Source organism: Saccopteryx bilineata, chromosome 7 (genome assembly GCF_036850765.1).
Source record: "Saccopteryx bilineata isolate mSacBil1 chromosome 7, mSacBil1_pri_phased_curated, whole genome shotgun sequence".
NCBI lineage: Eukaryota > Metazoa > Chordata > Mammalia > Chiroptera > Emballonuridae > Saccopteryx > Saccopteryx bilineata.
The window spans coordinates 81,667,956-81,690,591 of NC_089496.1; the positions used below are offsets into that span (position 1 = coordinate 81,667,956).

A 22,636-nucleotide genomic window follows, 5' to 3' on the forward strand; every position below is an offset into this window, starting at 1 on the left:
GAAGATGAGTTTGAATTTCTAGCTCAGAGAGTAGATGATCTGATGATTCTAAGTGTGTGTTGGTGATTTCCCAGAGCAGGATAGTATTCATCAAAAGCTAATCATACTGCCCGGTCGGTAACTCAGTTGGTTAGAGCATTGTCCTGGCGTGCGGGGTACCCGGGTTTGATTCCCGGCCAGGGCACATAGGAGAAGTGCCCATTTGCTTCTCCACCCTCCCCCTCCTTCCTCTCTGTCTCTCTCTTCCCCTCCCGCAGCCAAGGCTCCACTGGAGCAAAGATGGCCCGGGCGCTGGGGATGGCTCCTTGGCCTCTGCTCCAGGCGCTAGAGTGGCTCTGGTCGCGGCAGAGCGACGCCCCGGAGGGGCAGAGCATCGCCCCCTGGTGGGCAGAGCGTCGCCCCTGGTGGGTGTGCCGGGTGGATCCCCGTCGGGTGCATGCGGGAGTCTGTCTGACTGTCTCTCCCCGTTTCCAGCTTCAGAAAAATACAAAAAAAAAAAAAAAAAAGCAAATCATACTGCCATGGTCGGTAACTCAGTTGGTTAGAGCATCGTCCTGAGGCGCAGAGGTTGCTGTCTGGCACCAGTCAGGGCACATATAGGAACAGAGTGATGTTCTTGTCTTTTTCTCTCTCTTCTTCCCTATCTATCTAAATTCAGTGAATTTTTTGGAAAAAAAAAATGTTTTTTTTAAAGAGCAAATCACACTGAAGGAAGAGTTGGATGGAAGCACCAATAACTCTCAGTCTCTATTCGCAAAATAATATCTTGCTCTAGCGAGCCAGGGTTTCATGCAGATGACTGTTAGCCGGGTACCCGGGTAAAGGGACAAGACGTGGAGATGATGAGCCAGGGCTTGCTGACAGCTGCAGGGGAGAGCTTGGCTCTGCAAATCCCAGAGGGAGCCTGTGCGCTCCAAGCCGTCCCGGAAGACTGGAATGAATGCTTATCTCTTTCCCAAAAGGCTCTGCATTGCTTGCAGGGTAATCTATACCAGGACTCGTGCTAGGAGTGTGATGCCAAATCTGTTCTCCTGATGTTGCCTGAGGACCCAGCACAGTCCAGAGCAGGCAGAGAACAGAGGAGGATGCTCAGAGCCCACTGGGCTGTACTGGACCCAGGCATGGCCAGTGGACCAGCACATTTTTGCTTAAGCTGATCTCAGAAAGGAAGAGGTACTCCTAGCTGGTACCAGAGTATAACCCTGTCTTATCATTGAAACTCCCTGTGGCTACCATTTCCCTATTTGTTCCTGTGTAGAGAGAAGAAAAGGGTGTTCAGCATCAATCTCTTCTGTTCTGTTCTGCTCTGCTCTGCTCTGCTCATTTCTCTAACAGTTTTTTGGTACTCTTACTGGTATCTTCTGCTTTTATTCCAGCTCTGCCCCCTTACTGAGTGCTTAGAAGGACCTACCCAATGCCAAGTTGAAAAAAACTCACTCTTCACCAGATGAAAGAGCACCAGACTAGGAGTTCTAGTTCTGACATCAACAAGAATTGTGACCTTAGAAAGTCGCTTCTCCCATGAGCCATAGATTCCTGATCTGGAAAATGGGATTGGACTGCCCTCCGTGGTTGCTGTTAGCACTAAATGCCATTTATTTAATAAATAGCATTTATTCCTATCATTTTATAGCCGTATAAAATGGACCTCCTTGTTCCTGCATTTCTCATGTGTCACCATGAATTTATCATGTGTCACCTGTGTTCAGGCCTCCCTCTCACCCAGGCCAGGGGAATATGTGCCTCCCCACCCCCGCCCCAACTTTCAACATTGTTGCTGAACTGTGGGCAACTAATGGTCCCTGTGGGGTTAAGACCAAAGCTTTAGTTTGTTAAAAACGGAGCTTAGCAGCCCAGACATTAGCCAGGATGGAGAAAGGAACTTAAGTGAATACTAGTGTCCAAGCAACAAAGTATAGCAGCAGCAAAATAATCTTAAAGATTAAGCAGAGGATTTTGAGGCTGCATATCATAAAGAGGTTCTTCGTACTAGGTTATTCTTAAATATCATACTTCAGTTTGTATAGTGAAAGAAATAAACACATTAGAATAAATTTAAGCGCAGAGCTAAAGAACATTCGGGTTTGTGTATACACATTAGGCATTTAGTGAGTGGTTAATAGTGCCACCCCTGGGGCACACACCTAAGTTCAAATCTAGGCTTTGCCACCTCTTTATTGGAGGGCTTGAGCCAGTCTCTTAGGCCCTCTTTCTCTCGGTTTTCTCCTCTATAAGATGAGGATAATAATAGTCCCTGGATCTTTGGATTGTTGTGACAAATGAGTTAACATACAAAAAGTGCTTAGACCAGTTTCTGGCACATAGTAAGTGCTATATGAATATTTGTTCTCATTATTATTTAGGCATTTGAGAAGCATAATAGATAATGCATTTGTAAAAGATAGTTCAAAAATATGTAATTTTTTGCCTGACGAGGTGGTGGCGCAGTGGATAAGCATCAGACTGGGACATAGAAGACCCAGGTTCGAAAAGCCGAGGTAACCGGCTTGAGCGCAGGCTCACTGGCTTGGGGAGGGGGAGTCTCTAGCTTGAGTGTGGGATCATAGACATGACCCCATGATCTCTGGCTTGAGCTCCTAGGTCACTGGCTTGAAGCCCAAGGTTGCTGGCTTGAGTAAGGGGTCACTGGCTTAGCTGGAGTGCCCCCCCCATCAAGGCACATATAAGAAAGCAATCAATGAACAACTAAGGAGCTGCAACAAAGAAGTAATGCTTCTCATCTCTCTCCCTTCCTGTCTGTTTGTCCTTAACTGTCTCTCTCTCTCTCTGTCTCTGTTACAAAAAAAAGAATGTAAATTTTTTGTGGTTATTTTTCATTTGATGTTATGTATTTTACTACTGATAAGTGTCTTTCATTTATGGGCTAAATACACTGATTGCATTTAATCTTGCTGTCTATCAGTCAAATATATTTAAATCATTATTCATAAGGCCTTATTTTCTTACAATGTCATAGCATTGTATAGATCAAGAGAGATACTGTGAATTACTATTTAGCCTCCTTATTTTTTAAAATAAAGATAAAGAATACAGAGAGGTTAAGTGACTTAAAGAAAGAAGTTTTTTGTCAAAAAAAAAAAAAAGTATTTATCAAGCTTCCAGGCCATGGTTTCAGTCGGTGCCCCTCTGCCTTGCACAGGTGAGCTCCTGGGTGACGTGGCTGATCCTCACAGCAGGCTCCATGGAGGAGAAGCGGGAGGTCTTCTCATACTTGGTGCACGTGGCCAAATGCTGCTGGAACATGGGCAACTACAACACCGTCATGGAGTTCTTGGCCGGCCTCAGGTATGTGCGGTGGGCGATACAGTCATCTGGGCACAGTTTCCTCTTACTAGCTGAATGACACTGAATTCATTGCCCTGGTAAAAAAACATTTACCCCGCATAGGCGATTGGTAATGACAAGCAATATAAATTATTCAATCTAGTATCTACTGATCTTGAGGGATTTCTTTTTTTCCTTTTATTTTTTTAAATTGAAGAGGAGTTCATGTATTATTACTCATGTTTCAGAATCTCTGCCTTTTTGGTTGGTGATTGTTTTAAGAATACAGAGGAAATATATTATCCACTGCTAGCACTATAAGCCCTGGCATCTCAAAGATGCCTGACCTGTGGTGGCGTAGTGGATAAAGCGTCCACCTGGAAATGCTGAGGTTGCCGGTTCGAAACCCTGGGCTTGCCTGGTCAAGGCACATATGGGAGTTGATGCTTCCAGCTCCTCCCCTTGTCTCTCTCTGTCTCTCCTCTCTCTCTCTCTCTCTCTCTCTCTCTCTCTCTCTCTCTCTCTGTCTCTCCCTCTCCTAAAATGAATAAATAAAAAATTTAAAAAAAAAAAGATGCTGCAAAATTCAGCCCCTGTGGGCCATTCACAGTCCTAATTAGCTATGTCTGCTCTGATCCTGTGTTCTTGGGCCAGCTGAGTGGAATGACCTGTTTGCATCCCTCTGTCAGCCTCTCTCCTCCCCTTTCTGCCCTGGGAACCCCGCTGTTGTCTATGTCTTCTCGGCTCTGCCTTTTGAGTTCCCTCAGCCCTGTAAGCTCCAAACCACTGACTGCCCTTAGTAATGGTAGTGGCTAACGTTGATAAGAAGCATTCCAAAATTTTAACTCTTATCTTTACTGAACACTTACTATGTGTGAAGCATTCGACTAAGCAAGTTTTATGAATTAAATCTTTCCCTTCTCAGAATAATTTTTGAGGTAGATACTATTATTATTACAATATGCAAAAGAAGAAACTAAAGTTAGCAGAAGTTAAGTCATTTGCCCAAGGTCACCTGGCCTCTGGGATATTCTGCTCTTATGCCTTCTCCATCAAGCTAGTAATAAGATCATCATTCTGTCAATAAAGTCTCTCCCACTTTATTCTCTTTCAACCTCAGTTACCTGCGTAGAGTAACTGCCCCTCCGTCTGCGGGAGGCAGTGTGGTGCGAGGAGAGCAGCATGGCTATCAAGTCAGAGTAACAGAATCAAAACCTGGTTCCCCATGGAATAGCTGTGTGATCTGGGTGGGTTACTTGATCCCATTGAGCCTCTGTTTCTTCATCTGTAAAATGGGGATAAAAATAAAAAGCAGGCCCTGACCGGTTGGCTCAGCGGTAGAGCGTCGGCCTGGCGTGCGAGGGACCCGGGTTCGATTCCCGGCCAGGGCACACAGGAGAAGCACCCATTTGCTTCTCGACTCCCCCCTCCTTCCTCTCTGTCTCTCTCTTCCCCTCCCGCAGCCAAGGCTCCATTGGAGCAAAGATGGCCCAGGCGCTGGGGATGGCTCCTTGGCCTCTGCCCCAGGCGCTAGAGTGGCTCTGGTCGCGACAGAGCGATGCCCGGAGGGGCAGAGCATCGCCCCCTGGTGGGCAGAACGTCGCCCCCTGGTGGGCGTGTCGGGTGGATCCCGGTCGGGCGCATGCGGGAGTCTGTCTGACTGTCTCTCCCCGTTTCCAGCTTCAGAAAAATACAAAAAAATAAAAAATAAATAAATAAATAAATAAATAAAAAGCACCTACCTCTTAGTGAGATAATGTGAAGTATTTAGCAGGTGTATCTGGCGTATAGTTAGGCTTCATAAAGAGAACTGTTATTGTTGTTATTGTCTGGGATTCACCTTCCCAATGAGAGTTCCGACTTTATATAGATCTTGCATTATAACATTACCAAGATTTTTCTTTAATTCTCCAGTGATGGGATTTAGGTTTGGGGAAGGAAAAGAAAATTCTCCGAGTGGACATTTTTTTTGTCCTTTTGAACTTTCTTAACTAAGAATAAATTCAAGTGATCATGTCACTGATTTTTTTTTTTTTTTTCATTTTTCTGAAGCTGGAAACAGGGAGAGACAGTCAGACAGACTCCCGCATGCGCCTGACCGGGATCCACCTGGCACGCCCACCAGGGGCAACGCTCTGCCCACCAGGGGGCGATGCTCTGCCCATCCTGGGCGTCGCCATGTTGCGACCAGAGCCACTCTAGCGCCTGAGGCAGAGGCCACAGAGCCATCCCCAGCGCCCGGGCCATCTTTGCTCCATTGGAGCCTCGGCTGCGGGAGGGGAAGAGAGAGACAGAGAGGAAAGCGTGGCGGAGGGGTGGAGAAGCAAATGGGCGCTTCTCCTGTGTGCCCTGGCCGGGAATCGAACCCGGGTCCTCCGCACGCTAGGCCGACGCTCTACCACTGAGCCAACCGGCCAGGGCATGTCATTGATATTTAAAATGGTCATACAAATGTACCAGGCGGGGCTCAGGAGAAGAGAAAAATAGAGAAAAAATACTGGAAGAACAGGGAGCTATGTGATTCGGTTCACTTTGTGATAGATCTTTCTACAAAGAACCTGTGTTACTTTTCTTTGTGCGTTGCCAGTATTGTAGCCAATGGGGTTTATCCAAGTTGTGATTATTGCTAATTGAAAAAAAAAAAAAAGAATGGTCATATTATGATAAAGTAGTTCTATTTTAATGATGCTTATCCTCCTGTGTTTGACTGTCCAAGTTGGTGCTTGCTGTGGGTGGGACTTCACTTTCTTTCTTCATTGTCCTCACAGCATGTTGCCTGGCTCTTTCCAAAGTAAATGATATAAGTGAGCAAGGCAGTAACTATAATGCTTTAAATCCTAGTCGCAGACGCCACTAGCTGTCACTTCTGCCATATTGTGCTAGTCACAAAGGACCTGTACTGGTTCACTGTGAGTGGGACTACATTGCACCAGGAGGTGTGAATCATTGGGCCATCTTGGAGCCTGGCTGCCACATATCCTGCATTAGAAATTCTCATGATACAAAAATGGCCTCAGAATGACCCATGGAGGCCTTGGGTGAATGTGGCTTTCAGGCACAACTTAGTTTGAATTCAAAAGCCAAGAAGGCCGTAGAACCAAATGATCCTCTCTTACCCGAGGAATAACTTCAAACCAAGCTAAACCTCACCACTCATCCCTGTGCATTTTGTATTCTACCCCTAGACCCACTGCCATCTAGTTTAGAAGATGGGGACAGTGTCACCTCTTGTTCTTAGCAATTTCAAATATCATCTTCACATCCTTTATGCAAATAATACTTCAAGGTAGGCCCTGGCCGGTCGGCTCAGCGGTAGAGCGTTGGCCTGGCGTGCGGGGGACCCAGGTTCGATTCCCGGCCAGGGCACATAGGAGAGGCGCCCATTTGCTTCTCCACCCCCACCCCCTCCTTCCTCTCTGTCTCTCTCTTCCCCTCCCGCAACCAAGGCTCCATTGGAGCAAAGATGGCCCGGGCGCTGGGGATAGCTCCTTGGCCTCTGCCCCAGGCGCTAGAGTGGCTCTGGTCACAGCAGAGCGACACCCCGGAGGGGCAGAGCATCGCCCCCTGGTAGGCAGAGCGTCGCCCCTGGTGGGCGTGCCAGGTCGATCCCGGTCGGGCGCATGCGGGAGTCTGTCTGACTGTCTCTCCCCATTTCCAGCTTCAGAGAAATACAAAAAAAAAAAAAATACTTCAAGGTAATGTCCCTTAGGATGAGCCAGCGGCTTAATGTCAAAGCTGGGTTCAGTAAAAGCCAAGAGGCTAATGCAGGCTTCCTGTGTATGACTGAGGGACTGGCATACTCCAAAGACAGCATGAAAGATATCGAGAGGAGTGGACGGACCACCTTCTCTGCAGGCAATCCTCCACAAAAGTCCATACAAGCCCCATGCTCCTCGCTGCGTTTCCCTTTCGGCTGTAGCTGCTAGGAAAGCTCAAACCTAAGCTTAGCACCCACCTTCCACAGTGCACTCCACCCACAGGAGTTTCTGTATGCCTCCTACTTCATTTTGCATGTCAACTTATGAAAATAATGCTAAACATCATCTGCAGAAGTAGCCGGAAATATGGATCCTAAGTCAATATTAAAACAGAGAGCAAAAAGAATGAATTTGTATAGAACTTAGGCTATTTACAGTAACCATATTATGTCTCCTTCGATCTGAAAAATAAAAAAATGTCATTTAGGCCCTGGCCGGTTGGCTCAGCGGTAGAGCGTTGGCCTGGCGTGCAGGGGACCCGGGTTCGATTCCCGGCCAGGGCACATAGGAGAAGCGCCCATTTGCTTCTCCACCCCCACCCTCCTTCCTCTCTGTCTCTCTCTTCCCCTCCCGCAGCCGAGGCTCCATTGGAGCAAAGATGGCCTAGGCACTGGGGATGGCTCCTTGGCCTCTGCCCCAGGCGCTAGAGTGGCTCTGGTCGCAACAGAGCGACGCCCCGGAGGGGCAGAGCGTCACCTCCTGGTGGGCAGAGCGTCGCCCCCTGGTTGGCGTGCCGGGTGGATCCCGGTCGGGCGCATGCGGGAGTCTGTCTGACTGTCTCTCCCCGTTTCCAGCTTCAGAAAAATACAAAAAAAAAATAAAAATAAAAATGTCATTTACTTGTAATAGGTCAAGGAAAGTTTTAAAAATGTGGCAGTTCATGGACCAGTCTGACCTGGAGACCATGAGGAGCCTGAAGGACGCCATGGCCCAGCACGAGTCCTCCTGCGAGTACAGGAAGGTGGTGACGCGGGCCCTGCACATCCCCGGCTGCAGGGTGGTGCCGTTCTGCGGGGTGTTTCTGAAGGAGCTCTGCGAAGCCCTGGACGGAGCCTCCGGCCTCGTGAAGCTCTGCCCGAGATACAATTCCCAAGAGGAGACTCTGGAGGTGAGGCCTTTGCAGATCCTGGTGATCTGGAGAGTCACTGTTGTCCCTGGCTGGTCACTAACTAAAGCGAGCAGGGTCATTAAGTGAACCCAGGTTATCCGCTGTACCTGTTGTGTTGGATAACTGTTAGGTCCTTAAAAGTTCCAGAATAAAGAATGCCAGCTAGCACCGTTTTGGGGGCTGGATATGGTTAAGTTAGCTTTAATGGGGCAATGTGAAGGTACAAGTGGAAATGGATGTTGCTTTCTGATTTTTGTTAAGATTGATAGGTTTCCTTTTCTCTTATTGATGGGAGTGTCTGGATGCAGGGGATAAGAGAAGTCAAGTGAGAGCATTCACTTTCCCGCATCATTAGGAGACAGACTGCGGAGAGTCATCAGGGCCTGGGCCTCCGCTCCTCCTCCGTGGGGGCGCTGGAGAAGCTGGTGTCATCTGCAGGTGGGCTCCAGGCCTCTGGCCGCAGCCACTCCAGCTCCTCCTCTGTGGGGGCGCTGGAGAAGCTGGTGTCATCTGCAGGTGGGCTCCAGGCCTCTGGCCGCAGCCACTCCAGCTCCTCCTCCGTGGGGGCGCTGGAGAAGCTGGTGTCATCTGCAGGTGGGCTCCAGGCCTCTGACTGCAGCCACTCCAGCTCCTCCTCCGTGGGGGCGCTGGAGAAGCTGGTGTCATCTGCAGGTGGGCTCCAGGCCTCTGGCCGCAGCCACTCCAGCTCCTCCTCTGTGGGGGCGCTGGAGAAGCTGGTGTCATCTGCAGGTGGGCTCCAGGCCTCTGACCGCAGCCACTCCAGCTCCTCCTCCGTGGGGGCGCTGGAGAAGCTGGTGTCATCTGCAGGTGGGCTCCAGGCCTCTGACCGCAGCCACTCCAGCTCCTCCTCTGTGGGGGCGCTGGAGAAGCTGGTGTCATCTGCAGGTGGGCTCCAGGCCTCTGACTGCAGCCACTCCAGCTCCTCCTCCGTGGGGGCGCTGGAGAAGCTGGTGTCATCTGCAGGTGGGCTCCAGGCCTCTGGCCGCAGCCACTCCAGCTCCTCCTCTGTGGGGGCGCTGGAGAAGCTGGTGTCATCTGCAGGTGGGCTCCAGGCCTCTGGCCGCAGCCACTCCAGCTCCTCCTCTGTGGGGGCGCTGGAGAAGCTGGTGTCATCTGCAGGTGGGCTCCAGGCCTCTGACTGCAGCCACTCCAGCTCCTCCTCCGTGGGGGCGCTGGAGAAGCTGGTGTCATCTGCAGGTGGGCTCCAGGCCTCTGGCCGCAGCCACTCCAGCTCCTCCTCCGTGGGGGCGCTGGAGAAGCTGGTGTCATCTGCAGGTGGGCTCCAGGCCTCTGGCCGCAGCCACTCCAGCTCCTCCTCCGTGGGGGCGCTGGAGAAGCTGGTGTCATCTGCAGGTGGGCTCCAGGCCTCTGACTGCAGCCACTCCAGCTCCTCCTCCGTGGGGGCGCTGGAGAAGCTGGTGTCATCTGCAGGTGGGCTCCAGGCCTCTGACTGCAGCCACTCCAGCTCCTCCTCCGTGGGGGCGCTGGAGAAGCTGGTGTCATCTGCAGGTGGGCTCCAGGCCTCTGACTGCAGCCACTCCAGCTCCTCCTCTGTGGGGGCGCTGGAGAAGCTGGTGTCATCTGCAGGTGGGCTCCAGGCCTCTGGCCGCAGCCACTCCAGCTCCTCCTCTGTGGGGGCGCTGGAGAAGCTGGTGTCATCTGCAGGTGGGCTCCAGGCCTCTGGCCGCAGCCACTCCAGCTCCTCCTCTGTGGGGGCGCTGGAGAAGCTGGTGTCATCTGCAGGTGGGCTCCAGGCCTCTGACTGCAGCCACTCCAGCTCCTCCTCTGTGGGGGCGCTGGAGAAGCTGGTGTCATCTGCAGGTGGGCTCCAGGCCTCTGGCCGCAGCCACTCCAGCTCCTCCTCCGTGGGGGCGCTGGAGAAGCTGGTGTCATCTGCAGGTGGGCTCCAGGCCTCTGACTGCAGCCACTCCAGCTCCTCCTCCGTGGGGGCGCTGGAGAAGCTGGTGTCATCTGCAGGTGGGCTCCAGGCCTCTGACTGCAGCCACTCCAGCTCCTCCTCTGTGGGGGCGCTGGAGAAGCTGGTGTCATCTGCAGGTGGGCTCCAGGCCTCTGACTGCAGCCACTCCAGCTCCTCCTCCGTGGGGGCGCTGGAGAAGTTGGTGTCATCTGCAGGTGGGCTCCAGGCCTCTGGCCGCAGCCACTCCAGCTCCTCCTCCGTGGGGGCGCTGGAGAAGTTGGTGTCATCTGCAGGTGGGCTCCAGGCCTCTGACTGCAGCCACTCCAGCTCCTCCTTTGTAGGGGCGCTGGAGAAGCTGGTGTCATCTGCAGGTGGGCTCCAGGCCTCTGGCCGCAGCCACTCCAGCTTCCCCAGGCCCATTGCTTCTCGTTCAGGAGAGGGAAGGACCATGTGAGCTTTGCCTCTGGGCACTGAGCACTGCAGAGGAGGACATTGAGAACGTGGAGGAAGATCAGAAAACCTCCCTCTATCAGGTGTAGAAATGGAAGAAGGGATTAAACTAGGGGGAACTTCATGGAGAATTTTGAAGAGTCCGGTACGTAGAAGTCCCACACCCAAATCTAGGGTCATTCTTACCATGGTGGCTGTGTGCACTGCTGATCTTACACACACACACACACACACACACACACACTCACTCATATATACCCCTTCTCGGTGGCAGTGGGAAGACTATTCTAAAACTTCAGCCTTCTCTATGTCACTGGGAACAAAGGCATCACCGGGTATCGGCAGACTGGCGAGCCTCCGATGGACACAGGCACTGTTACCGGCTTGCATCTCTCTGGCTTCTTTAAGGGGAATGAAAGTGCGAGACATGAGGGGAAAGCGGGAAGCAAATCCCCGACACCACACCCACCCCGCTCCCTGGGGCTTCAGAAGGAGGGCACACACACCTCAAGGGCCTGCTGCAGTGGGGTAGAGGGAGAGAATCCTGATCAAGATACACACAGTAGGAGCTTCAGCACCACCACGAAGCCTCTGTGTTACCATGAGATAAATGGGAAATAAAGCAAAATGTCACCTTTCAGACCTTTCTCGGTGACTCTTCTCTGGTCTCATAGTACAGGATACTTTTTCATGGTTTTTCTTCATTCTCCCTGCAAGGATTAAAATAACCTGCCCTTTCTCTCTGTAAAGTGGCTAATCTGTGCCCTAGGGAACCTTGAATAATATTGCTTTTTGTGTTTTCTATTTGAAATGTAGTGTGGGTTCCTAGAGGGACTAAAGTTGTCTTAGTGAAACGTAGAACTCCAGCCCGCTGGGAACTACCAGTGTCACCTGGAAAAAACCTACTCAAGACACAAACTTCTGTCAAGAGGAAGAGGGGGAGGCCTGCCAAGGGAGGCAAAGAAGACCTCCTGAATCTCCTTTAGCTTTTATTATCAGAAGCAGAACAGAGGTAACAGGATTACAGGGAGGGAGGCCAGGTGATAGGAGGAAAGAATGACTAAAGGCCATTTTGCTGACCTGGAGAAAGGTCAGTACATTCTTTTTCTTTTGCTAATTAACAAGCACAAAGGAAGAAGCAATGTAGGACCTCTAGGCTAATTTTCTAAAGCCCGTGCACATGCATGCCTTTGTGTCTGCGCAAAGGTCACTCACTCACACAGCTTCTTGGAGTTTGCACCAGAGAGACATTCACTCAGGGCTTTTAACTAAAGTTCCTCAATCCAAGTCATAGAAGGTTCAAGGTTAGATGGGTGATTCCCTGCAGTGAAAACAAGAGTAAGTTTTGATATTTCATGTGGTGAAAGGAAAAAAATGTTTTTCCTGGAGGGTTTTTTTTTTTTCACCATAAAATAGGCACAAATAGCCCTGGCCAGTTGGCTCAGCGGTAGAGCGTCGGCCTGGCGTGCGGGGGACCCGGGTTCGATTCCCAGCCAGGGCACATAGGAGAAGCTCCCATTTGCTTCTCCACCCCCCCCTTCCTCTCTGTCTCTCTCTTCCCCTCCCGCAGCCAAGGCTCCATTGGAACAAGGATGGCCCGGGCACTGGGGATGGCTTCTTGGCCTCTGCCACAGGCGCTAGAGTGGCTCTGGTCGCAGCAGAGCGACGCCCCGGAGGGGCAGAGCATCGCCTCCTGGTGGGCAGAGCGTCACCCCTGGTGGGCGTGCCGAGTGGATCCCGGTCGGGCGCATGCGGGAGTCTGTCTGACTGTCTCTCCCCGTTTCCAGCTTAAAAAAAAAAAAAATAGGCACAAATACCATTATTTATGACTATCATGATTTTTCATTTCTGTAGCCAAGTAGACTATTTATTATATGAAGTCACAATAACAAACTCTTATTTTCTGTAGTTTGTAGCCGACTACAGTGGACAAGATAATTTTTTACAACGGGTGGGACAGAATGGCTTAAAGAATCCAGAGAAAGAGTCCACCGTCAACAGCATCTTCCAGGTCATCCGCAGCTGCAGCCGGAGTCTGGAGGCAGACGACGAGGACAGCCCCAGTGAAGGGGACGGCTCGAGGAAAAACTCCTTGAAGGATAAAGCACGGTGCCAGTAAGTATTACATCTTAACAAGATGGAGGATGTTCGTTGTCTTTTTTTCCTACTTCAGTTTAGTTTCAGATAGATACCTAATAAAAACCCATCACCTTTATCAGTAAGCCATGCTTCTTTAAAAAAAAAATTATTGATTGATTTTAGAGAAAAAGGAAAGGAAAGAGAAAGAGAGAAACATCAATTTGTTGTTCTACTTTTTTTTTTTTTTTTTTTTCATTTTTCTGAAGCTGGAAACAGGGAGAGACAGTCAGACAGACTCCCGCATGCGCCCGACCGGGATCCACCCGGCACGCCCACCAGGGGCGATGCTCTGCCCACCAGGGGGCGATGCTCTGCCCATCCTGGGTGTCGCCATGTTGCGACCAGAGCCACTCTAGCGCCTGGGGCAGAGGCCACAGAGCCATCCCCAGCACCCGGGCCATCTTTGCTCCAATGGAGCCTCGGCTGCGGGAGGGGAAGAGAGAGACAGAGAGGAAAGCGCGGCTGAGGGGTGGAGAAGCAAATGGGTGCTTCTCCTGTGTGCCCTGGCCGGGAATCGAACCCGGGTCCTCCGCACGCTAGGCCAACGCTCTACCACTGAGCCAACCGGCCAGGGCTGTTCTACTTATTTATGCCTTCATCAGTTGATTCTTATATGTGCCTGTATGGGCAGACTTTAAAGAAACAGTGAAGCCAAAAAGTGGTGGGCCAGTCCTTGATTAAAGTCTCATACCAGCCAACAAGCAACACACACAGGGAAAACCCTTCCCTTTCACTCAGGCTCCCGAAGCCACTGACACATTCTCCAGTTCCACAACCAGGAGAATCTTCTCCGGTTTCTCCTAGAATCAAAGGCCTCACCAATCTCAACGGTGCTCACAAAAGCCCCTCACCTCTGGTTCCCAGTCTGCATATCTTCTTCCTTCTCTCTGCACAAACTCTGCAAAAACATGGCTTCCTCCCTTCTCTTTTCAATACTTTCTGGCACAAAAACCTCTCCTCCAGCAAACAGTAGCAAGACAATAGCCCTTCCTAAGCAGGAAGGTAATTTGCAGTTACACAGATCACATACCTGGTGCTGCCCAGCACCATTTTTTAACACTAAAAGTGAGAAAACTAAAAAAAATACAAATTCTACAAATTCATTTGCCCAACAGTGCCCTACCTGGGTGTAAGGCCAGTAGCCGCGGCCACCATCACAGCCGCCTGGCCCATGCAGGTTTGCATTTGATTCAGACAGACAGTAATGAAGCAACAGAGCCAATAACTGGTGGGCCATCCTTTATCTCTGATCACAACCGGTGGGCGAGAAAATACACCCAGTGGGAAAACCCTTCTCTTTTCATTCAGGGCTCCCAAAGCCACTGACTTTCTCCAGTTCTTTCCTAGAATCAAAGTCCCACTGGTCTTACTCAGTCCCCTCTGCCTGCCTCCATTTTGGCTGCCTGCCTTCTCTACCACAATGTGGCCTCTCTCCCCTACAACAACATGATCTCCTCCTCCCAAAATGGCCTCCTAGCTCCTCCTTGTAAAACCTTTCAGCGTGACAATCCCTCCCCCAGCACACATTAGCATAACCAAGCCCCTTCCCAAGCAGGAAGGTAATTAATATTATCACCTAGGTGATGGCCATCCATGTGGGCAGTGCCATCTTAACAATAAGTGAGCATAAAAATCACATTAAATGGCCCCGGCCAGTTGGCTCAGTGGTAGAGCATCGGCCTGGCGTGCAGGAGTCCCGGGTTCAAATCCCAGCCAGGGCACACAGGAGAAGCGCCCATTTGCTTCTCCACCCCTCCCCCTCTCCTTCCTCTCTGTCTCTCTCTTCCCCTCCCGCAGCCAAGGCTCCATTGGAGCAAAGTTGGCCCGGGCACTGGGGATGGCTCTATGGCCTCTGCCTCAGGCGCTAGAATGGCTCTGGTTGCAACAGAGCAATGCCCCAGATGGGCAGAGCATCGCCCCCTGGTGGGCATGCCAGGTGGATCCCCATCGGGCGCATGCAGGAGTCTGTCTGACTGCCTCCCTGTTTCCAACTTCAGAAAAATACAAAAAAAAAAAAAATCACATTAAACTTATTTGCCCAACATTGGGGATTAAATCCACCACCTTGGTGTATCAGGATGATGCTCTAACCAAATGAACTACCTGGCCAGGGCATACGCCATGCTTTTTTATCTTTATTCTTTACCAATTCTGAATTGGAATTTATCTTTTTTTTAATTTGGCTGCATTGTTCTAAAATTACTGCTTATAGTCTGACCAGTGGTGGTGCTGTGAATAGAGCATCTACCTGGATGCTGAGGTCCCAGTTTCAAAACCCTGAGGTTGGCAGCTTGAGCACAGGCTCACCAGCTTGAGTGTGGGGTTACTGATTTGGGTGTGGGATCAGAGACATGACCCCGTGGTCACTGGCTTAAGCAAGGGGTCATTGGCTCAGCTTGAGCCCCATGGTGAAGGCACATGTGAGAGGCAAACATTGAATGACCAAAGCAACGCAACTGCGAGTTGATGCTTCTCATCTCTCTCCCTCTCTTGCTTGCAAAAAAATAAAATAAAATAAAATATAAAATTACTGCTTATAATTTAACTTTTTACCATTGGTTAACCCTTTTAAAAAAAAACTAGCACTTTCCTGCCATTTCTAAAAATTCAGCTTAAAATTAAGTTTCAGGATTAGAACCATGACCTCTTATTTATTTCATAGCTTCTATAAAAATGGTTTTTAGTAATCACTGAGTGAGACACAGGGTGGCTATTAACATACTTTTTAAGGAAATATAGTGGTTTAGTAGGGGTAGAGACCTAGAAATCAGTACTTTCTGCAGCTCCCCCCAACCTCTGGGTGATCCTAAGTCGGATGGTCAAGGACCTCACTTTCAGAAACATGGCTCTGTGAGGGGGCGACCTCAGCTTGGTAACTGTTTCATTGTTCCTAGTGCTGTCTATCAGCAGGCATTGCAACCTAGCCAGATGTGCTTACTTACCCACAACCAAATGCAAAGATCAGAAACCAATGGTCTTGGGGCATGTGGTACATATCTTCAAGGTCTTTTACTCACGGTCAAGTCTAACTCAAATGGCAGAGCCTGGCCCAGCTGGAAGAATCCTTTAGGACCTCCAAAACTGTCACGTCTGCTGGCTTTGACATCTTGGCCATGAAAAGTTTTATTTGTAGTGAGTACTCATGAGCCAGACCTGGCAGTTATCTTGGAGTCATCATAGACTCAGGTGTGTTTGTAAGACATCACTGCTTGTTTTGCAAAGCCTTTCTCAGTTGTCTCTGTGTGTGTGAGCCTACAATGGGAAGGGCGGTTGTGTTTTCAGAAAATCATTTCTTTGGAGTTGGAGTACTAGATATTTTGAATCGGTAGTGAATACAGAATGAATGCCTTATATTGGAAACCCTAATGCTGTTATACTTGAAAGAGGTAAACCTATATATTCCGAGTTTCTCCAAAGTCTTCGGCTTTCTTCCAGACCTCGTTTCCTTGCCCATTCCCCCACAGAGGACCCAGGTGCTCCAAGATGAACTGGTGGTGCCCTCGCTGGGACAGTGTCCCAGTGTCCAAGCTCAAATGTCTCACAGGTGGCTTTATTTTATCTCAGTTCAAAGATTATTTGAAAGTTTTCTAACAATTTGTTGACATCAGTATTATAAACATAGCATTATATATAATATATATAATAACATATATATGTGTCATAGTATATATAGTATTATTATAGTGTGTATATATATATAGAATGGTGAGAGGTGGGGTGGTATGTCTACACAAGAAGCATCCATAGCCATTTATGTCCTGTTTACCCTTCTATCTATAGGTATCTGTGTTCATATCTACCTCCTTCCGCAAAAGATTTTGTAGATGCTTATGAGAATAAATAGAAATAATTGAAGATATTTAGGAAGAAATAATACAGAAGTGTAAACTCTACAGTCTCTACAGTGACCAAATTTTGTTCTGAGATTCTTAGTGGCCAAAGGAAAGAGGGAATCACGATTTATTATAAGTTTCACAATATTTGTGAGAAAAACCAAACAGATGTTTGGGATAAACCTTTTCTTCATACTGAGATCTGGCCAAAATTCCTTCCTTAAATCCTACTATAAGGGGAACATCACCCCAGAGTAGATAAAATAATGAATTTCATATGGCTCTTTTTTATCAAATCTTCACTTGTTAGGGGTTGGGGTATTCATTCAAAGTGATAACCTTTCTACAATACTTTTAAGAGCGTTGCCTTTGGATGAGCCTCAGAAATCTGGCCTCTGAGCTTTCCCTTGACCATCTTTTTCCTTTTGCTGGGGGTTCCTTCAAGTGATAAATGTCTTACCTGATCCTGTCACCTCTCATGAAACTTTTATGTCCAGTTGTCTGCTTATTCTCTTACCTCTTCCTAATTGTTTCGTCATCTACATCGTAAGAACATTTCTCTTCCACTTCCCGTTTTCCAGACCCTGTTTCTAAGTGCTCTTAGAAGAGAGGGAAACCACAAAAATGCAAATATTTCTTTTACAAAGCCTGTGAAGCCATATTGAAATGCTCCCATTGACACCAATGTGTCTCAGTAACAGCAATAGTTTCCTTACCCCAAGTGGCTGCTCCACTGAAATGAAGCACTGAGCACACAGTGTGGGAGCTGGTGTTGAATAGAACTCACTGAAACCAGATCAGCAAGCACTGTTCCAGGAATGGGAATCCCTTCCTGATCCAGAGCCTCATATTGACTTTGTAAATACAATCCTGACAAGAATAATATCAGTAATATTTAACGTGCTATTATTATTTATTGAGAGCCACTTTTAAGGAAATGCTGTCGTAATACTTTACATAGATTAAACTATTTAATCCTCACAACTGTTCCATTTTACTGAGGATCTTACGCCGCGCAGGGGCAAGATTTAACCTCAGGCTTCCTGGATCCGAAATACACACTTTCCTGTTGAGGAAAGTGCTAGGTTAATTAAAAGCAAGAATTTGCCAGAAGCGAGCTTAAAACTCTGGATTTTATTACTGAGAACAGCCACGGTTAGTCCTTTGGAAAAGCTGTACGTTTTCTTCTATCTTACAAAATTAATTTCAGCCCTGGCCAGTTGGCTCAGTGGTAGAGCGTCGGCCTGGCGTGCAGAAGTCCTGGCTTTGATTCCCGGCCAGGGCACACAGGAGAGGCGCCCATCTGCTTCTCCACCCCTCCACCCCTCCTTCCTCTCTGTCTCTCTCTTCCCCTCCCGCAGCCAAGGCTCCCTTGGAGCAAAGATGGCCCGGGCGCTGGGGATGGCTCCTTGGCCTCTGCCCCAGGCGCTAAAGTGGCTCTGGTCACGACAGAGCGACGCCCCGGAGGGGCAGAGCATTGCCCCCTGGTGGGCAGAGCGTCGCCCCCTGGTAGGCGTGCCGGGTGGATCCCGGTCGGGTGCATGCGGGAGTCTGTCTGTCTATCCCTGTTTCCAGCTTCAGAAAAATACAAAAAAAAATAATTAATTTCAGCTTCTCACTTGGTGAATTATGTTCATGTAATCATATTAACTTTGTAAGAAATAATGAATAGTTAGTAAGAAAATACATTTGTCCCCTAATAGATTTTCATCAGAAATATTTTTTTTATATATATTTTTTAAGATTTTATTTTTATTTATTCATTATAGAGAGGGCAGAGAGAGAGAGAGAAGGGGGAAGGAGCAGAAAGCATCAACTCCCATATGTGCCTTGACCAGGCAAGCCCAGGGTTTTGAACCGGCAACCTCAGTGTTTCCAGGTTGACACTTTATCCACTGCGCCACCACAGGTCAGGCTCATCAGAAATATTTTTTAAAATGTTTATCAATTTAAGGTTTCTTAACTGAGAGATGTTACAGAACTCCTTCTGGGGGTTTGTCAGATACAAACTTTCCTTTTGTTTTTGCTCTGCGGTCCTCTCCTGAAGACATATGACCTCAGTTTGACAAGGGAGTTTCATTGCTGGTAAACCACATCTTTGACATTCGGTTAATGTTATCTGGTTTCTAAGTAAATCTTTAGGTTCCACTTTATTTCTTTTAGTAAACCTACATGAACTTGTCTCCCGAGAGGATGAGGCACAGAAAGCTCATAGAATTCACGGTATGATCTAAGAGACAAAGCTACTGGTATCCTTCTTTTTTTTTTTTTTCCATTTTTCTGAAACTGGAAACAGGGAGAGACAGTCAGACAGACTCCCGCATGCGCCCGACCGGGATCCACCCGGCACGCCCACCAGGGGCGATGCTCTGCCCACCAGGGGGCGATGCTCTGCCCATCCTAGGCGTCGCCATGTTGCGACCAGAGCCACTCTAGCGCCTGGGGCAGAGGCCACAGAGCCATCCCCAGCACCCGGGCCATCTTTGCTCCAATGGAGCCTTGGCTGCGGGAGGGGAAGAGAGAGACAGAGAGGAAAGCGCGGCGGAGGGGTGGAGAAGCAAATGGGCGCTTCTCCTGTGTGCCCTGGCCGGGAATCGAACCCAGGTCCTCCGCACGCTAGGCCGACGGGTATCCTTCTTGAAAGGAACTTATTTCATTACAAACAGCTGTCAGTTTTATCCGGGCATTCGTTCCTGGAAGAATGGTTTTTAATGGAATTATTAACACTGGAATTATTAACATTATTTTTGTGTTCTAAAAAAGACGCCGATGTGAAGAAAGACGGTGTCTGCTCTCTCCCAGCTTACATCATCTCTGAGTAGCAGGAGCGGGCTCCAGAAAAGCCTCATAATTTTTCTTTCTAGACACTATTTTTCATAATGCTTGTATAATGCTTGTAGTTTGTTTTTTTAACTGGAAAATACTTGATTTAGGTCAGAACTTAAACAGAATATGGGAAACAGCATTTCTCTTGCTCAATTAAAATCAGAAATTCTATGTCCAGATTAACATGTTATATTTCATGGGTACTGACACTCACCAATTGAATCCTTTTTGTATTAAAAAAAAAAAAACACAAGAAATATGACATGGAGAATGTGGAAATGGTGCCAGAGAAAGGAAATAAAAAGATCGACAGGCTTGGATGTGACCTAAAAAAAGCCCCTCTAGAGGAACAGCGGGTTTAGCCTCAGGAAAAGAAATGGGGAGGAGAAGTGGGAGGGATGAAACCTCAGTCTTCCCATAGTTAATCATATTGGTATACTTCACTGAGCCAGGTGCTGTGTGAGTGCTTTACAGGTATTCTCTTATTTGATCTTCAACAATATCCTGGGAAACGGGCATTGTCTTTTTACCATTAACTGATAGGTAAAGTGAGGCTCAGAGAAGTAGAGTGATTTCACACAGCAAATAGGTGGTGGAGCTGCACATTAAACCCAGGGTGGTTCTAGAGGGCATGTTCCTAATCACCATGCTATATGTGGGAAGTATGGGTACAAGGATTATATAAGGAAGAGAATGTAAGTATTTGTTTTCTGCTAGTACCGAGAGCAATTTCAGAAGGATGGAACTATGTTAGACACAGGACTTTTATTCTTTCTTTCTTTTTTCCTCCACTTTTTATGTTGAAATGGAATATCAGATGCATAAAATAGAATGTATTTTTGTGCATAGAAACCAGATCTTGATTTCTAATATTCTTCAATAAAAGAAAGCAAAATTGGCCCTGGCCGGTTGGCTCAGCGGTAGAGCGTCGGCCTGGCGTGCGGAGGACCTGGGTTCGATTCCCGGCCAGGGCACATAGGAGAAGCGCCCATTTGCTTCTCCAACCCCCCCTCCTTCCTCTCTGTCTCTCTCTTCCCCTCCCGCAGCCAAGGCTCCATTGGAGCAAAGATGGCCCGGGCGCTGGGGATGGCTCCTTGGCCTCTGCCCCAGGCGCTAGAGTGGCTCTGGTCGCGGCAAAGCGACGCCCCAGAGGGGCAGAGCATCGCCCCCTGGTGGGCAGAGCATCGCCCCTGGTAGGCGTGCCAGGTAGATCCCAGTCGGGCGCATGTGGGAGTCTGTCTGACTGTCTCTCCCGTTTCCAGCTTCAGAAAAATACAAAGAAAAAAAAAAAAAGAAAGCAAAGCTCCTTGGAGAAATGGCCGATTCTAGGATTGGGGCAGGAAATACACAAGATGAGCCTGGAACATCCTGTGCCAGAAAGTAAAGAAGTACTAAAAAAAAAGTTAAAACCTCACAATAATGGGGTTATATATCTAGCACACAAGAAACAACTGGAAAAGCTCCCAATGGCCAATTTGAGCAACAAAATAGAGTAGCTTAGATCATAACCCAAAGTATTAAATAAATATTCATGAGTGCATATATATATATATATATATATGTATGTAAATGGTAAAGAAACAAACAAATCGAGGAGAAGAAATAAATCTCCCACATGGAAGAATTCCAAATAGCTTATTAGATACTCTGCCATCTCAGAGGTAGAGCATAACTCCTTACTACTTCAATGTGGGTTGCACCGAGTGACTTCCTTCCAAAGAGGACAGTATAGAAAGGAGTTTTGGTGGGAGTTTTTTGAGAGAGAGAAACAGGAAGGAAGAAAGAGAGGAGGAGGGATGAGAAGCATGCATCAGCTCATAGTTGCATCATTTTAGTTGTTCACTGATTAGGGGGCACGGGGGCTCAAGCTGAGCCAGTGACCCCTTGCTCAAGCCAACCACCTTTATGTTCAAGCCAGCTTGGGATCGTGTTGATGATCCCACACTCCAGCTGGCAAGCCTGTGCTCAAGCCAGCCACCTTGGGGTTTTGAACTGAGTCTTCATTCCAGGTCAACACTCTATCCACTGCACCACCGCCGGTCAGTCAGGGAGCCGTGTGTTTGTTTTTTTTTAAGTTACTTTGCAGTGGGACGTGACTGACACTACCACAGCCAAGCCAACATCAACAGCAGGAAGTCTTGTTGACAGTATGTTCCCTGTACGTGATATGATGAGAATGGCACTCTTCCTCTGTGGTCTTCCTGCCCAGAACCTCAAACCCTAGTCTAATGGTAAGAAAAATATCAGGCAAATTTTACTTGAGGGACATTCTGCAAGATACCTGACCAGTGCTTCTCAAAACTGTCAAGTTCATCAAAAACAAAGAAAGTCGCCTGACCTGTGGTGGCGCAGTGGATAAAGCGTCAACCTGGAAATGCTGAGGTCGCCGGTTCGAAACCCTGGGCTTGCCTGGTCAAGGCACACATGGGAGTTGATGCTTCCAGCTCCCTCCCCCTTCTCTCTCTCTGTCTCTCCTCTCTCTCTCTCTCTCTCTCTCTCTCTCCTCTCTAAAAAAATAAAATAAATTAAATAAATGAATAAATAAATAAATAAAAACAAACAGAGCAGATATGCTCAAATTGTTAAAAAAAAAAAAAAAAAAGTCTGAGAAACCATCATATCTAAGAGGAACCTAAAGAAAACAAGACAACTAACTGTAATGTGGTATCCTGGATGAGTCCTGGAACAGAAAAAGGACAGAGGTAAAAACTAAGGAAACTAAATAGAGTATGGACTTTCCTGAATAATCATGTTTCGGTATTGGTTCATGAATTGTGTCAAATATACTGTCCTAATATAAGATGTTAATAACAGAGAAAAGTGGACATGGGGGTAGACTATCTTTGCAATAGTAATAAATCTACATATCTAAAAACAATTCTAAAATGAAAGGTTTTTAAAGAAGCTAATGTAACTGAGTAATTATCAGGTGAATATGTGCGTGACTACCACCCAGAGAGACACCGTTGCCAGCAGCGCCCTCAAGCCCCATATTTTCCTTCTTAATTACGTCACGAATTTTCCCCTAGAGGAAAATTCACTGCTGACAATTCTATGATCATACATCTTGCTTTATTTTATAATATTTCTACTATTTTGCATTTCTATATAATATAGTATAGTTTTTCCTGATGTAGAAATTTACATGTATGTAAAGTTACAAGTACATAAATATAGTATTTACTCTTGTGTGTCCTGCTTAAGATTTGTCCATGTTGTTGCATGTAGTTAGCTATTGTGTGTTATTTTTATTGCTGTGAAGAACTACATTATATGAACACATCAAACTTATTTGCGT

General features: G+C 47.9%; 1 protein-coding gene across 4 annotated transcripts in view; it reads left to right on the plus strand.

Moving 5' to 3' along the window:
• Window positions 1-22,636, plus strand: part of PLCE1 (phospholipase C epsilon 1) — a 415,629-nt gene that overhangs the window by 290,841 nt on the left and 102,152 nt on the right. For all 4 annotated transcript variants that reach the window (XM_066238785.1, XM_066238784.1, XM_066238788.1 and 1 more), the window contains 3 exons: window positions 3,161-3,306; window positions 7,893-8,151; window positions 12,450-12,655. In XM_066238785.1, the coding sequence (XP_066094882.1) occupies window positions 3,161-3,306; window positions 7,893-8,151; window positions 12,450-12,655 (611 nt within the window). The remainder of the gene's footprint in view (window positions 1-3,160; window positions 3,307-7,892; window positions 8,152-12,449; window positions 12,656-22,636) is intronic.